General features: G+C 36.1%; 3 protein-coding genes and 1 long non-coding RNA gene across 4 annotated transcripts; 2 read left to right on the top strand and 2 right to left on the bottom strand.

Annotated features, from left to right (window-relative positions):
- Window positions 1-2,977: 2,977 nt before the first annotated feature.
- LOC109149118 lies at window positions 2,978-4,604 on the bottom strand. Its single transcript, XM_019296765.1, has one exon. The coding sequence runs from the start codon at window positions 4,558-4,560 to the stop codon at window positions 3,106-3,108; it is 1,455 nt and encodes a 484-aa protein (XP_019152310.1). The 5' UTR covers window positions 4,561-4,604; the 3' UTR covers window positions 2,978-3,105.
- Window positions 4,605-7,675: 3,071 nt separating this feature from the next.
- On the bottom strand, window positions 7,676-9,408 carry LOC109149350. The gene is made up of 2 exons (XR_002048952.1): window positions 8,087-9,408; window positions 7,676-7,968 (listed from the first exon to the last, which is right to left on the bottom strand). It is a non-coding gene; the product is annotated as an uncharacterized LOC109149350 (long non-coding RNA).
- Window positions 9,409-14,156: 4,748 nt separating this feature from the next.
- Window positions 14,157-15,185, top strand: LOC109149234 (aspartic proteinase CDR1-like). Its single transcript, XM_019296894.1, has one exon. The coding sequence runs from the start codon at window positions 14,157-14,159 to the stop codon at window positions 15,183-15,185; it is 1,029 nt and encodes a 342-aa protein (XP_019152439.1).
- A 750-nt stretch (window positions 15,186-15,935) lies between these two features.
- Window positions 15,936-16,490, top strand: LOC109149233 (probable aspartic protease At2g35615). Its single transcript, XM_019296893.1, has one exon. The coding sequence runs from the start codon at window positions 15,936-15,938 to the stop codon at window positions 16,404-16,406; it is 471 nt and encodes a 156-aa protein (XP_019152438.1). The 3' UTR covers window positions 16,407-16,490.
- The last annotated feature ends 138 nt before the right edge of the window (window positions 16,491-16,628 follow it).

The following is a 16,628-nucleotide window of genomic DNA, read 5'->3' as shown; positions in this document are numbered from 1 at the left end:
CTCATCTAGAGACATTCATGCTTTCTCTGATTCTGATTGGGCTGGTTGTCCTGACGATCGAAAATCCACGAGTGGTTTTGCTGTTTTCTTGGGGAGTAATCTTATATCATGGGTTTGCAAGAAACAGAGAACTGTTGCCAGGTCATCCACTGAGGCTGAATACAAAGCTCTTGCAGATGTTTGTGCTGAGGTTCTATGGATTATGTCATTATTGCGTGAGATACAGATTCCGGGTATTTCCATTCCAAAATTATGGTGTGATAATCTAGGAGCTACATATATGAGTGCCAATCCAATCTTTCATGCGCGCACCAAGCATGTGGAGATTGATTATCATTTTGTTCGTGATCGAGTAGCTTCGGGCGATATCCAAGTCAACTTCATCTCCACAAAAGATCAACTTGCTGATATCTTCACCAAAGCTCTGCCTGGACCTAGATTTTCTTCCTTAAGGGACAAGCTACAGGTTACTAGTATACACTGTGCTTGAGGGGGAGTATTAGGACTCTATGTATATGAGTCTGTTTAGAACTTCTTATCCTTGTCACACTGTGACTCTCTACTTCTTATCATTGTCACACTGTGACTCTCTATTCTATATATTCACATCATCTGATCTCATTGTAATCAAGTTCAGAAAATATAATACAATCAGTTCTCATCATGAATATGATGGCCTGAGGTTTTGTATTGTGTGATCGAGGTGCTGTCTCTATTACCTACACCGATCGATAACGACTAAATGATTAATGAGCGACGTATAACCGCGAAGATGCAATAGTTATGTTGTGCAACCGTGGTGTGCACCATGTATGGTGCATACGGTTGCAAAACGATGTCGTTTTGACTAAAAACGCGCGTCTCATTTTTTTTTTTAAAAAATTCAATTTCGATTTCCCTCCACAACATTATGTTGTTCATTCATTGTAAATTTTTAGTTCATTCATTGTGGATATTTAGTTCATTCATTGTGGATTTTTAGTTTATTCATTGTGGATATTTAGTTCATTCATTCTGAATTTTGTATTATTCATTTACTGTGGATATATAGTTATAAATTTGTGGATATATAGTTATGAATTTGTGGATATATAATTCAAATTATGCACAAAAAATACAATTGCCGGAAATCGAACATGAATTTTTTTTTTTTTAAGTGGGACGCGCGTTTTTAGTCAAAACGACGTCGTTTTTGCAACCGTGTGCACCATGTACAGCATAATTTGCGGTGAAGATGCGCATCAACCGGATGGATAAGAGCTTTTGCATTAAGCAAGCAATTCATTTGGTTGCTAATTCCATATGTTAAAACGTGTAGAAGAGATATGGTTTATGTTGTTAGTGTTGTTTTCTCCAGTTTTGGAAATACCATGACTGTAGTTTGCACACACTCTGGCATAAAATATGGTAGGGATGGGTTGAGTAGTTATGCTGTGCATTTGTATGCACTATGCATGGTGCATACGGATGCAAAAATGACGTCGTTTTATTAAAAACGCGCATCTTCCCTTAAAAAAAAAAAAATCAAGTTGGATTCCCAGCAACAACATTATATTGTTCATTCATTCTGGAATTTTAGTTCATAGATTATAGAATTTTAGTTCATTGATTCTGGAATTATAATTCATCAATTCTGAAATTTTAGTTATAGATTCTGGAATTTTAGTTCATTCATTCTGAAATTTTTAGTTTATAGATTAGATTCTGGAATTTTAGTTCATAAATTTTGGAATTATAGTTCATCGATTATGGAATTTTAGTTCATATGTTGTTGCTGGGAATCAAACATGAATTTTTTTTTTAAAGAAGAGACGCGCGTTTTTAATAAAACGACGTTGTTTTTGCATCCGTATGCACCATGCATGGTGCATACGGATGCACAGCATAATTTGCCGGATGGGTTCCAGGCGGGCGGTTGTTGGTTTATATTTTAATTTGTGCTTAATTTTTTCATTTTGGGCCGACTCAGTTTCTGAAAATCTCGTTCCACCATTTTGTATTGGGCTTTGTATTTTAAATTTGAGATGGTTTTTTATACGTATAATCAAATTAACTGTACAATATTATGATCTAAATTATGTAATTTAATTTGGTGAGAATTTAAGTTACAAGTGATGTCATATTTTATCATTTAGATAATGTTTGAATTTGTAATTTTAAGTTATTTCTCACACAGTTGATTATATGCATTAAAGACCGATGCTATATGTCTTAAATAACCGATGTTAAAAAGTTTTATTTGAATAGCAAAATAAATAACCTTCAATCTCTATTGAAGGTCAAAACTACCTCTAAAAAATTGTAACATTATCATTGTTGGTTTTAGGATTTTTGGTCTCAGGAAGGTCCAACACAACTGTGATTGGTGGATTCACCTTTCAAACAAAGCTATGGGACTTGCAAAGGAAATGGCTATAATGTTCTGTATATTTCTTGTATATTCTTTGAGCAGTCTCACTTGGCTGGCCTCTTTGCATTCTTCAAGGGCCCCTTTTTTTAGGTGGTCACCCTTGTTAATTCAAATGTACATATTCAAGTGTCATAATGTGGCTTATTAAACCTAGAGGCCGTTGGGCAGCTGTTACTGGGCCTCCCAACGGCCTGTTTGACCGAGCCTTAAAGGGACTTCTTGAATGCCAACAGCTATCTTGCTGAGCCGACCTCTTGCTCGTACCGACTGTCTGCTCGCGCCAGCCTCCTGGATACGTTTATGGCTATCTCTGGACTTTCATTTCCTTTTGTTGGGGCCGATCTTTTGTGGGCCCATTCTTCGCCCCTTCCTATCTTCCTTCTTCTTCAGGCCCTAGGCCCATTAGGCCCGTACCCCATCAATCATAATACTTTGATTTTTAATATTGTTCTTTATATACATAATATTACCTGAAACTTTGAGTTGACAATATTTTATATGATAATATTTTAAGAGAATGGTAATACTTTAAAAGTTTTATATACTAATTTCAGTACGTGACAAACATCACCAAACTCAATTTTACTAATAATTACAAGGAAAAATCTTAATTTTGACCCCTAAATTGTTACTGATTATGCAATTCCATCTTTGAAATCAAAAGGAAAATGAGAAGAATATAAAGAAAGAATTATCTAAGGATAGTTACAAAATGTCTGATTCTTGATACAAATAAACAATCTCTCATAAGCCAAAGCCATTTTAGTGGCAGTGAACATGGAAGATGCATATTCCTTGCACGCCTTTCCTCTCCTCGCTAGCCTCGCCGGACCTTCAGCCACCGCCGTTTCCAGCGCCTCCACCAACGACTCCACATTCGGAGAAAACATGAACCCAAACTCATCTTCAACAACGATTGTACCTTTGATACTAGGAAACCTCGACGCCATTACCGGTTTTCCGCTCATCATCGCCTCCATTAACGTAAGATCGAGCCCCTGTGGCCTGAGCGTTGGGTTGACAAAGATATCGATTCCGTTGTAGAATGCGCGCAGCTCCGATGGGTGCATTGAGCCTAGAACGACCACCTGCGGCCCCAATTCCTTGTATCTCTGTTCCCATGGCCCTGAACCTGCGACGACGAGGTATATGTCGGGGTGTTTTTGGATTAGTTTGGAGAAGGCCTCGTAAAGAATGGGGTGGCCTTTGTCTTTGACTAGTCTGCCGGCGATTCCGAGGACCAAATTTGAATCTTTTGGGATTCCGATCTTGGACCGGAATTCGCGGCCTAACGTTGGGTCAGTACGGAAATCATCCTCGTTGACTCCGTTGACGATGACGTGGACTCTTTTGGTCGGGATTTGGTACACGTCTCTGAGCATTTCGCCGCAGCTGTCGCTGATGGCGATATGGTGGGCGTAATTGTTGAAGAATCTGATTTCGTTGAGGACTTTGGGGATCATGGTTTGAAGGGTTTGGTTAAAAGCAGGGGAGATTGGTTCGTTCTGGGGGCGAATTAAATCTTGAAAAATGGCGGACTGGACGCTCTCTAAGGCGATTCCGTGCCACGACACGGCGAGATTGGGGATGCCGGCGGCGACGTGGTGGGGCAACGCCACGCTTTCCGAGTGGATTACGTCGAACGCCGCCTTCCGGTTCTCTTCCTCAAACTGTTCCCACGCTTTGTTGTATCGCCACCGCCCCGGTTCCCCGTCGTGCCAGTGAATGACCGGAGAAGGGCTGGTTGTGGCCGGCGGCGTGCCGGTTTCCAGCGGTGGAGAACTGAAGACGTGCACCTCGTGGCCGCGGCGGGCTAGCGCCGTATGCAGCGTGTGAGCGTGACGCTCCATGCCGCCCGGCGTGGCACTGGTCGGCCACTTCCTAGAGAAAACCGCGATCTTGAGAGCCTTCAATGGGGGTTTCCCGCCGGAGAATTCTAGGCGGTTCCATGAGAAGTCAACGGCGCGGAGATCGCCGGACCAGGGCGTGGTTTTGGAAGAAGAGTTGCCGGTGCAGAAGGAGATGGTGGGGGTGCGGAGGAGGAAAAGCGCCGGGACGGTGAAAAGGACGACGAAGAAAAGGGTGGTGGAGAGGCCGGAATGTAAAGAGAGAAGTGGCTTCTTGGCGAGCTTGGCATTGTTAAAGGCCATTGTATTGTTTGTCACAAAACAAAACAATTCGATGAGTTTCAGAATAGTACAAAGGTGATAAGATCATAAGACGTTGTTTTGTTGGTAATATATTTTATTCAAAGTTGAAAAGCTACGGAAAGTGGGGGAAATTAGGCACGCACTGAAGCAAACTGCGACGCTTTTAGTGCGTTCCCCACGTTTCTTTGAACAATACACTTAACACTTTGGCGTGAGCTTTCCATACAATTTAGACTTTCAAGATATAGTTAATATAATGTGACTTTAACCCAACCATGCTAATGCTAATAATGCTACCTCATTCTATATCATGTATCTAAAAATAAAGATAATATTACTTATACTAAATTGCTTTGCATCACATATAACGGGGTGCTTGGTTAGAGCCTTAGAATGATGGAATTATGTGGGAAAGAAATTACAATTTTATGGGTGATGAATAATTACTGGGAATAAAGTGAGATTTTAAATTTCAGTGTTTAATTTACAGGAATAGAATTACTAGGAATTTTAATTCCAATGTTTGGTATACATGTGAATTGAAAGGGAATAAGTAGTATAAAGTCTAAAATGCGCATACTTATTATTATTATTATTAGAGTTAATTTTCAAAATGATCCTTCGACTATGTATTTTTCTCAAATTGGTCATTTGACTTTTAATTTTTCTAAAGTGGTCATCCGTTAGCTTTGATATTAAATTGATGTTAAAATGATGAGTAAAACTGAAAATTTAAATTTTATACTCCCATTTTAAACAATCTGTGATTCCTTTTAGTAGTCCGTACACATATTTTTTCAAATTAAATTTTACTCGAACCCCTAAATCTATAATTAAAATGTGGTCAATTTAAAAGGTAAAAGCATCTTTTAAAGTACTGAGTGTATATTTACTCTCTGTCCTTTCAAGACGGCGGCATTTGTGGGATGATGAAAGACAGCACATTATAAGATTGAATATATACAGGTCACGAAGCCTCGTGGTTAGCAAACAAATCCTGCATATGCACAGAAATTGAAGCTTGTGGTTTCGAGGCTTTTACCTTTCAACCAAAAATCCAACAATTTATTTATTGGAGTGCAGAAATACAAGTGTATTCATATACTAATATTGTAGTATGGATGCCCTCGATTTACACATCTTCAGACTGGCAGTGCTCAATAGAATATATAAGTCAGACACTAAAAAACCCAAACAATATTGGAATGCGCTGATTGGGCAATTTTAAATGCTAAAGTGGCAGGCATCTCCAATTCTCCATCAATAAAATAATAACAGAAGGTTCAGATTCTCATATATCTGAATTCACAGCAATATAATTCTGACTCCACTCGCAAAAAAAAAAAAAAAAAAAAAAAAAGTGAGTCTCTCAATATATAATATCAATCCGTGAATGAGCAGTAGATAGTGATTTTAACAATACACTGAACACTTTGGCAAATCAAAGATATTGTGCATATAATATTTTTAAAAAATAATAATTTTAAAGGAAAAATTCATTTTAAATTAGTTAAATTTGGTTGAAAGTTTGAAAGAATTGAAATGAATGGAGGTAGAGTAGCATATAAAAGTCAACCATTAAGGTTGGCGAAGCAGACGCGTTTGAACGTGGGGGTGGCGTCCTGGACTTGCATAGAGTCTATATATATGTATTTAAAAAAAAAATAAAAATTTTACAAGTTAAATCGTTATATGCTGCATGCCTGCATGCCATTGTCTTAATTTGCAGCTGCCCTTTGCTTTCACTTTAATTCAGCACCATGTCCCTCCGTAATTTTAAGAAATTTAATTTAAATTTCCTTCATTTTAATGTGTTTTTACATTTAAAAAGATTGGAACAAATATGTAAATCAGACTACTTGATTAATTTTGGGCCGACAAAGAATAATGAGTTGAGAGACTGTGGTGCTAAAGCAACTCTCTGATGGTATATATGAAGAAGCTCTTATAATCAGACGTCTTGGGTGGTTAAATGAGCAACTCTCTGATGGTATATATAGTGAGGTGAAGTGATGAAAGTGCACAAGTTTTTGTTAAATGAGCTACCAGTTGGGGCCAAGAGGGAATCCGCCCAAAGTTGGAAATTAGCGAGCGACATATAACCGTGGTGAGCGATTATTTTGATCAGAACCGTACTCAAAGCCTTAATATAATCAAAGGAACTGATTTTGTTGCATAGCTTAGCTTCTTGCATACATAAATTAAGACGTGGGCAGAAATATGGTTCCGGGTTTCCAAACACACCCTAAAGTTACTATTTTGGTGCATTTCTTTCTGGCATGCAAGTGCTCTCTGATCTGCATATAATTTTTATTCAATACCCAAAATGGGAAAGGGCTTATCCTTGCACTCCACTGAGAGAATTGTGTTGCGCCGTGGTTTATATATGGTGGGAAAGAATGTGAACACTTTTCTGATCTCTTTCTTAAAGTTTTCTCTTATCAATCATGCAATAGTTTAATTTAATTTACTGTTGATTGCTAATTGAATAATCCTAGTGTTAGACAATTTGCTACTAATTATGGAATCTATTAATTCACTTATGAGCTCTTCTATTTTATATAGTATATATAAGTGTTCCTTGCTCATAATTGTTTCATAGAGAAAATTTCAATTTTGGTCACATGATTATAGGGGCATTGTTAATTTCAACACTTCTTTTAAAAGTGTCAATTTAGTACCTTGACTATGTAATTTTTGTCAATTTTGATCACTTTGGCCAAATTGACGGTCAAATTTGGCCGGAAAAATTTAATCCAACATTTAGTCTAGAAAGGATCAAAAGACAATTTTGCCCCTCAGTTTATATACTAAATGTTTGATTAAATTTTTCCGGCCAAATTTGACCGCCAATTCGACCGGAGTGTCCAAAATTGACAAAAATTACATAGTCAAGATACTAAATTGACACTTTTGAAAGTCAGGTGCCGAAATTAACAATGCCCCTATAGTCATGTGACCAAAATTGAAATTTTCTCTTGTTTCATGTGTGCGGCTTTTCCTTTTAATTTCTAATACTCAAGGTTACAAAATAAAGAAATTTAACGTGGTTAATTGCAGTTTGTTTTCTTATTGATTTATTAATGCATTTTAACGGTACATATGATGATCCATACATCTTTCAACAAAGATATATTCATTGATGTTTAACATGTCTTTTGGACGTACGTTTTGAATCAGTTCACATGTCTAGCAATCTAACTCCCTTACACAGCCATAACAATTGGGCTTCTAACTCTATACTTTCCACTAGTCCACATACAGGGTGTTATACACAGAAAAATTAAAAGAAAAAAAAAAATTGTACGTTGTGGTTGTTATCTGTGGTCATAAGTGCAGATCTGATGACAGAAACACTGAAACTTGAGTTTCAGTCAAAATATCAACGCCGGGTGCAGAAATGTCTGGCTGCAATACGCCAAAAAACCAAAAAATAAAAAATAAAAAATAAAAAAAATCATCCATGCATCCAATGTTGTTTGTTTGCCCGTAGGTGTCATGCATAAACTGGAGATAATTAACATACTTTAAGAAGATTTACGCTAGCAAGAGAGGGTCCCCGCGATGAGAAGTCTATTAGTACCGGGGCTGGTTTAGACCCGATTACTGTTATTGTGGGGAGAGTTCTTGCAACAAGATTCCTTAATTCACAAAAATTAATTAAATGTATGTTGAGAATTCATAATAGAATTATATTAAAAAAAAAAAAAAGTAATTTTAAATGGCAAATGCATGATGTTTACCGGGTTGAATATAGATAACTGAAGATTTGGGTGGCCTCCTCTTCAGTAATAGTTGATCCAAGAAATTCACCCAAATTTAAGAAAATCAGTCTTTTTTGTCTGGAGACTATGAAAATTATATCTAAACCATCTGCGCGTATGACTTCTGTTTGTCTAACCAATAAGGGCATCATCAATAGTTGGGGATTTTACTCCAAAAATTTAGGAAGATTTTGAAATAGTATAATTTTCTTTGTCAAGTTTTTCACAAATGGGAAGGGGAGATTTTGAGGTGGATGTTGAAACCCACAAAAATTTGGGGTAAAATTCAACTATTGAGGATACCCTTATTGGTTAGACAAACAGAAGTCATACGCACAGGCGGCTTAGGTATAATTTTCATAGTGTCCAAATAAAAAAGAATGATTTCCCTAAATTTCGGTGAATTTCTTGGATCAACTATTACTGAAGAGGAGGCCACCAAATCTTCAGTTATCTATATTCAACCCGGTAAACATCATGCATTTGCCATTTAAAATTACTTTTTTTTTTTTTTTTTAATATAATTCTATTATGAATTCTCAACATACATTTAATTAAGGAATACTTAGACTCATACATATTAGTTTGGCTCAGAATAATTTTCCCACTAGCCTTAACAGGGTTTAACGTCTCAGGCAAACAATCCCTGAAACAAATTAACACCACATTAACATATATATATATAGTACTGCAAATTTTCACTGACTTTTAGCTATAACCATTGAAATACATACATTGTTTCGCAGAATTTGGTTTAAGGTTGTTTGTGTTGACTACATACCTTGATGACTGTGTTGTCGCCAAAGATGACTTGCGACTGGAAATAGCGGTGGATGGTGGAGGCGGCAACCAGACGGTGAATATCCACGGTGTCTCGTTCCACAGGGTACGGGGGATGGGCCAGCGTTTGCTGCTGCGCAAACTACGGCAATCCCTCTTTCGACGGCGAGAAATGTGGTGATGAGCTGAGCTTGATCCTTTGGCATGGCGCCATTGGCGGATGGGGCCGCAGCGCGACCATGTAAACTTTATCATCTTCATAGTGATTAGGATGATGATGATGATGATGAGGGGCTTCAATTCAACCAAAGAAGCATCCCTATATATAGCTGAACAAGTTTGTTGAATGAGCTGAGGTAGAATATAGCAGAGGGCCAAGAGGGCGACCCAAAGTTGGAAATTGCTTAGCTTATCCCAACACTCCATTGATGCAGCAGTGGTGGTGGTGGCTTGTTGTGTCGAAATTCATATCAAAGATGGAAGAATAACAAGAAGATTTGTAATTTTATGTAACAAAGTTTGAACTTATTAGTTTTTTTTTTTTTTTTTTAATCTTATATATCATTGATGAAAGAATGGCAATAAAGATGTGTAATTTAGGTAATACCATATCAAATCCTGGTGTATTTCCCTTTCAAGCCAATTTCTAAGTAAAAATTCTTGTGTCATTTACCTATTGTTTTCATACTTCATTTCAATAAATTTATGTTAGTAAAACAATGAAATTTGTACATATTTAATATTGATCTATCTGATGCTAAATTTGTTGATATTTTTTTATTTTTTATTTTTTTATTTGTAATGAGATGATTGTCTTAATAATAATAATAATAATTTCACTATCTACTAATAATATATAAATAATAAATATAAATTATATAAGAGCCAATGTTAGTAATAATATAAGGTTATAACCGGAATTAAAATGTGTTGGTGTATTTTTTTTTTTTGAAAATATGTGTTGGTGTATTTGTTTGTTGTAATTAGTTATACCTTCTTCTTTTTCTTTTTAATCATAAAATCTTTTTCAATTATGCTCTTATTCTTTTACATTTTATTTTTCCAATTTATCCTCAACCTTGTTAATACTCTAACAGAGGGAGTAACATGAAATCAATATATATACCATCACAAATTTCTTTTACAAGCATAAGGGCAAATTTGGGAGTTAAAGACAATTAATTTCTAATTTATTATTTGACTTTCAACTCTCCACCTAGATGCATGCCCGTTATTGTTATTGTTATTGTTATTGTTATTATTATTATTATTATTATTTATTATTTATTATTATTTTTTTTGTTGAACATTGCAATTATTATTTATATTCTCTAAATATTTGGTAATTTTATGAGTTTATATTAAAGTAAGAAATGAAATTGAATTTATTGTTAATTTGTGAATTATCATAAAAATAGATTTACATTATTTAAGAAAGTTATTAGGTATCATTGTTGTAAAACTAATTAAAATTGTCAGTATGTCAATAAAAATTTTATGTACTGACTTAATACTTATAGTCAATGTATATAAATAATCATATAATTGGTCAATCAAGTTTGATTCACTTTTTGAAGGTTTACATGTAAATATAATATCCCCTTACACTATAAAATAATTGCTTTATATAAGACTTATGTAATTTTACCTTTATGTCAATCTAATAATTTTATCTTCATTTTTATACTATGAATATGTTAGAATGTATTAAAAAATTAATATAAAATTTAATATTAACTTTGGTCAATTAATTAGAATCACGCATTGACATTAATGAAATGATACACTTAATTTACAATATATATTCAATGTAGATGATAAACTATATATGCATGTTATCATTGTCTTTTTGGGTTAGAATGAGTCTTTTTGGATTACGAGGATTTGGTCCTATTTAATTTAAAAATACACATCGAGCATCAGATTATTCGCGCAACGCACGTGTGGCAACTAGTATCTATATAAATTCATATCAATGAGTCCGTCTAACATTCTAATTTGATGTAAAAAACATAGAAAATCAAGTATGTGGAATATGATTCACGTACTTAGGGAGCGTTTGGTTCAGGTTATATAAGATAACCAAGGTTATATTTGCTTGATAATATAATATTCTCATGTTTGGTTCACGTTATGTAACTTTTCCAGGTAATGTCAGATAACCTCCGCATTAAGTTTTTAGCGATTGGAAGGGAATGTGAGATACCCTCCAATTTATTAGGTAATCTCACATTCCCTTGTCTTATTACTAATGTTGGGCTTTGGACGTTTTAATCAATTTATCTTATTACCGTTGTCTTATTTACATATCTTAGTTTTAAACCAAACACAGGAATCTAACATCCCCAGTAATCTAACATTCCCTAAGGTAATCTAACATTCCGTGAACCAAACACCACCCTAGAGGTTATGAATTCAATTCTTGTCAACATTCTATTATTTGTGGTTGACTCTTTTTACGTGGTTTGTGGGCTATTATACAATATTTAAAGGTAAAATTTATATTCTTTCATGTCAAAATCATGGCCTGAGGATTTGTATTGTGTGATCGAGTTGCTGTCTCTATTACCTATACCGATGGATAACGACGGAATGAGCGACGTATAACCGTGAAGAAGCGCAACAGCCGGATGGATAAGAGCTTTTGCATTAAGCCATTAAGCAAGCAACTGATTTTGGTTGCTAATTCCATATGGTAAAACGTGTTAGCACAGATATGGTTTGTGTTGTTAGTGTTGTTTTCTCCAGATTTAGAAATGCCATCATCGTATTGTAGTTTACACACATTCTGGCATAAAATATGGTAGGGGTGGCGCAGCTGGATTCCCGGCGGTTGTTGTAACTTGTAAGCGATGGTGCACCGTCGGATCCGGCGGCGTCTCTCTCTTTCTCGGTGCCGCAGCTTAATGGAGATGAAGCTGATAAGGGGTAAATCTGGGCCGGGTCTGAAAAAATGGCCCAGACCCAGTTCTTTTTCAAAAAAGGGCCTGCTGGGGCAATTTATATCCTACACCACGGCGCACGTTGCACTATGCGCTCAGATGCAAAACGACGTCGTTTTATTTATTTATTTATTTTTTGAAATTTCCCGCCCCAGTGAATGGCAGTAGTTTTTTCTTTAAAAAAAACCCGTTGTTCAAGAATGTACATAATGTTATACTAGAATACACATAATTGTATACATGAATGTACATAATTATATAACAAAATATACATACTCTTTTTAAAAGATAATACACATAATCTAACATAATACATAATAAACATAAACTTTTAACATAAAACACATCAATTATTAACATAATACACATAAATTTTCTGATTCGGATGTACATAATTGTATAAAAAGAATGTACATAATTGTATAAAAAATGTACATAACTGTATGAACCAATACACATAACTGTATGAACAAATACACATAACTGTGTGAACAAATACACATAATCCCAGCAACTTTCTACCGCGCCTCCCAAAACGATGTCGTTTTGGAAGGCGCGCGGCGCACAGTGCTATATGCGCCGTGGTGTAGGGTATAACGATTGGCCTGCTGGTTTATATTTTAATTTAAGCTTAAATTTCTCATTTTGGGTCGACCCAGTTTCTTTAAAATTTCCTCCCACCATTTTGTATTGGGCCTTCATATTTTCAATTTGAGATGTTAAGTGAATATTTTCCCATCAAAATGCGATACTTATTGATATGTAAGTTCTCAAAAAAAAAGTTTAAAAAAACACACTCTATGGGAATCGCGTCCAATGTGCCAAATCTGCCAGTCAAAACTACTCAATCGCCGGTCAAAGTACTATAACGCCGATGAAACGGTCTGCCGCCGATTCGACAACAACTCCGCCATTAGCGGCCTAAAGGCGCCGCACGATGCCCCTCAACGTCGCCGATGTTCGCCATCAAACATCGCCGCCGAAAGGAAGAAAATGATGGACCTCAGGATTTCTCATTCATTTTTAAAAAAGCAAAAAAAATATTATTATATAATATAGTATACGGTACATATATAATATGTGTACCAGACTCAAATCAAGAAATATAATACACACCGGAGGTGTTTTTGTTCCAAATAGAAGTGAAAAGACCAAATTGTCCATGGTATATCGGAGCTATTGCCGGCTTGTTGACGGACTACGGTCGAAGGGACTAAATCAACTAAAAACAATTATTTTCGGGGGTCAAATCGATAAATAAGCGATTGAGAGACTACATTGACAATTCGCTAATAATTGAGGGACCAAATCGTTGTTTAACTCTTATTATTATATTATATCAATGGAACTCGATCATAGTATATGCAATCACCTTTTAAATTGTAAATTTGTAATGATATCTTAAGCAAATAATAACACCTAAAGTCAACTTATTTAAAATGTGCTAATATTTATGTAAATATAATTCGTTAATTTGATGAGACCGCACGAGGTAGTGGCCTGGCTGAGTTAAATGATAGTCTAATATGGTCATTGACTTCTTGTACTGTAAATTCTAGGTATAAAATTTAATATAATCATTAATAGTATTATTATTTTGTCATTAGGGTGTAATACCAAAATAAAAATGATTTAATTGACCATTATTAAAAAATGGAGCATTTACATCTATAATTTTGTGTTTTGGTGAGTTAATTTGTTTGACCCATTAATGATCTATTGTAATCCTTTAAAAATTATAGACAGATATTGCATATTTAATTTGGACAAACTTTATCATGTTAACATCTGTACCACTCAATATTATCACCACTCATGATGCCATCATGTTTATATAAAATGGACATAGTTGTAAGATGTTTGTCATTCCAAACTTCATCAGCTTCTAAATCCATGGATTTAACCTTATTTTTTACGCTGTTTGTTTTTGCTTTGCTTTCTACTCAAACCATTGATGGCTTCACTGTTGAACTCATCCACCCTAATTCTCCTTCAAACCCATATCGCAACCCTTCCAACAACCGGTTTGATTGGATCCGGCAAACGCATAACCCACGCGCCGCCTCTATCGACGGTTCTTCCAAATTCAAGACTTTCATAAAACCCTTGAATGGAGTACGCCATTGGTACGCCGCCGTTTGAAACCTACGGCCTTATCGATACCGGCAGCGACGTCACCTGGACTCAGTGCGAACCATGCATCCATTGCTTCCCACAAAGCTTGCCCATATTTGATCCGAAACACAGCAAATCGTACAAGACGGCCATGTGCAATGATTCGAGTATCAACTGTTCTCTCGATTACGTCTTTTACTGTTCTAACGACAATGTTTGCCGGTACGACGTGATCTACAACGACTATTCCCGAACCCTCGGCGACGTTGCTACTGATACTCTCACCATCGGCGACGCTTCCTTCAAGAACGTTTTGCTGGGGTGCGGCCACCAGAATAAAGCCAAATTCTCAAACACCACTGCCTCTGGCATTGTTGGTCTCGGCTACTCTAACGCCTCGATCATCAAGCAATTGCGTGAACAAATTGGTGGAAAATTTGCTCACTGCTTCTCTCCTCAATCCGATTCTAAAAGCTATATAAGTTTCGGCACTGACGCCATAGTTACGGGTCCTGATACTGTTATAATTCCCTTGACCATAACCACCGGAGATCCATTTTACTGGCTCGTTTTAGACAGCATGAGTGTGGGCAATAAAAACTTTCCGCTCGAGGTTCGTCCGGAAGATGCCGGCAACATTATCATTGATTCAGGGACGACAGTGACATTCCTGCCGCCCAATGTGTTCGATGGTATGAAATCGGAATTTATGAAACACATCGATCACACTCCGATAGATGATCCTCAAGGCTTTTTCCAGTTATGTTACTCGGCCACGGCAATGAAAAGTGGTATTAAGTTGCCAAAAGTTGTTGCACATTTTTCGGGAGGCGATGTAGAATTATCTCCTCGGGGATTATTCGAAGAAGTAGAAGAAGGTGTATCTTGTCTCACTATAGTTCCATATTATTCGATGGGTACATCCATCTTAGGCTCTCCATCTCAGGTAGACTACCTAGTTGGATTTGATTTGGAAATAAATGCAGTCAGCTTCAAGCCTGCAGCTGATTGCTCCAAATTTTAACATTTCAATTCCTTGTGTTATAACTGGACTGTAGCTTTAATTTAATAAGTCTTACAGAAAATATTTGATGCATGTTTGTTCAATTTTGGCCGAATTAAACCCTTTGCAAATTAAAATTTGAGTTTGGAATAATTTCCTTTTGCTTTATTATAAAGGAAGAGAATACCCACATATACAAGCTATTTTGTCAAATGTCACCACCCCAATACCTCCCACATAGAGAAGCAACTTGGTACCACAAGATCCTTGGCAAATAATTTCTTTTTTTAATGACACATATATAATATTAATCCGTAAATGAACAATAAATAATGATTAAAAAAATTATTTATGTTGTGTTGCAAGTTTATTTGCAGACCTTTAGCTCGCGAAGAACAACAAAATAGAGAGAAGAAAATGATGAAATGAGGAATGTATATTGCTTTATTTCATTTCACACCTTCTGTACAAGATTACAAAGTATATATATATATATATATATATATATATATATATATATATATATATATATATATATATACTTTGATTTATAATAAATAAAGAAAACAGATACACAAAAAAAAAAAAAAAAAAAAAAAAACACAAAGAATATCTACTTCATATTGTTCTTAATTGGTATTGCTGATGATAAATTGATAATGATGATGAGAGGCTTGAACTAACCAAACCTAATATCCCTATATAAGTTTCGGCATTGACGCCATAGTTAAGGGTCCTGATGTCGTTTCAATTCCCTTCCTCATATCCCCTATGAAACCATTTTACTGGCTCGTCTTAGACAGCGTGAGCGTCGGCAACAAAACTTTCCCGCTCCAGCGATCTTCCCTTGAATTCTACAGCTATGGCAACATTATAATTGATTCAGGGATGACAGTGACACACCTCCCATCTGATGTGTTCGATAGTATGAAATCGGAATTGATGAAACAGATCCAGGAGACTCCGATAGATGATCCTCAAGGCTTTTTCGGGTTGTGCTTCTCAAGTGTAAAAATTAAAGTGCCCAAAATTGTAGCACATTTCGTGGGAGGGGATGTAGAGTTGTCACCTCGGAGATTATTCGAACAAGTAGAAGAAGGTATCTCTTGTCTCACAATAGTTCCAAGTTATATGGAGGGTGTATCCGTCTTCGGTATTAAGTCCCAGGTAGACTACCTTGTTGGCCTTGATTTGGAAATGAATGCAGTCGCCTTTAAGCCTGCTGATTGTTCCAAATTTTGAGCATTTCAATTCAGTTGGTTTTGTGTTTTGGACTATAGTAGTCATTAATTGAATAAGTTTTATAACATCATTTTAATTAAGAGTAGTAATGTTGCGCTATATTATCAATTAGGCTAGAGCTTGAGGCGGGAGGTCCGGGGTGGCAGTTTACGGGGTATTATGGGTTTTCTGGAAGGGCACAGAGGAGAGAGGCCTGGCAGATGTTGCGGAATTTGGCTGGGC

Source organism: Ipomoea nil, unplaced genomic scaffold (genome assembly GCF_001879475.1).
Source record: "Ipomoea nil cultivar Tokyo-kokei standard unplaced genomic scaffold, Asagao_1.1 scaffold2159, whole genome shotgun sequence".
NCBI classification, from domain to species: domain Eukaryota; kingdom Viridiplantae; phylum Streptophyta; class Magnoliopsida; order Solanales; family Convolvulaceae; genus Ipomoea; species Ipomoea nil.
The sequence above is the reverse complement of the archived record's forward strand: the minus strand, read 5'-3'. Positions and strand labels throughout refer to the sequence as shown.

Bases quoted from the DNA above. Each gene is read 5' to 3' on its own strand.
- LOC109149118 (XM_019296765.1), bottom strand. From the start codon at position 4,560: ATGGCCTTTAACAATGCCAAGCTCGCCAAGAAGCCACTTCTCTCTTTA.
- LOC109149234 (XM_019296894.1), top strand. From the start codon at position 14,157: ATGGAGTACGCCATTGGTACGCCGCCGTTTGAAACCTACGGCCTTATC.
- LOC109149233 (XM_019296893.1), top strand. From the start codon at position 15,936: ATGAAACCATTTTACTGGCTCGTCTTAGACAGCGTGAGCGTCGGCAAC.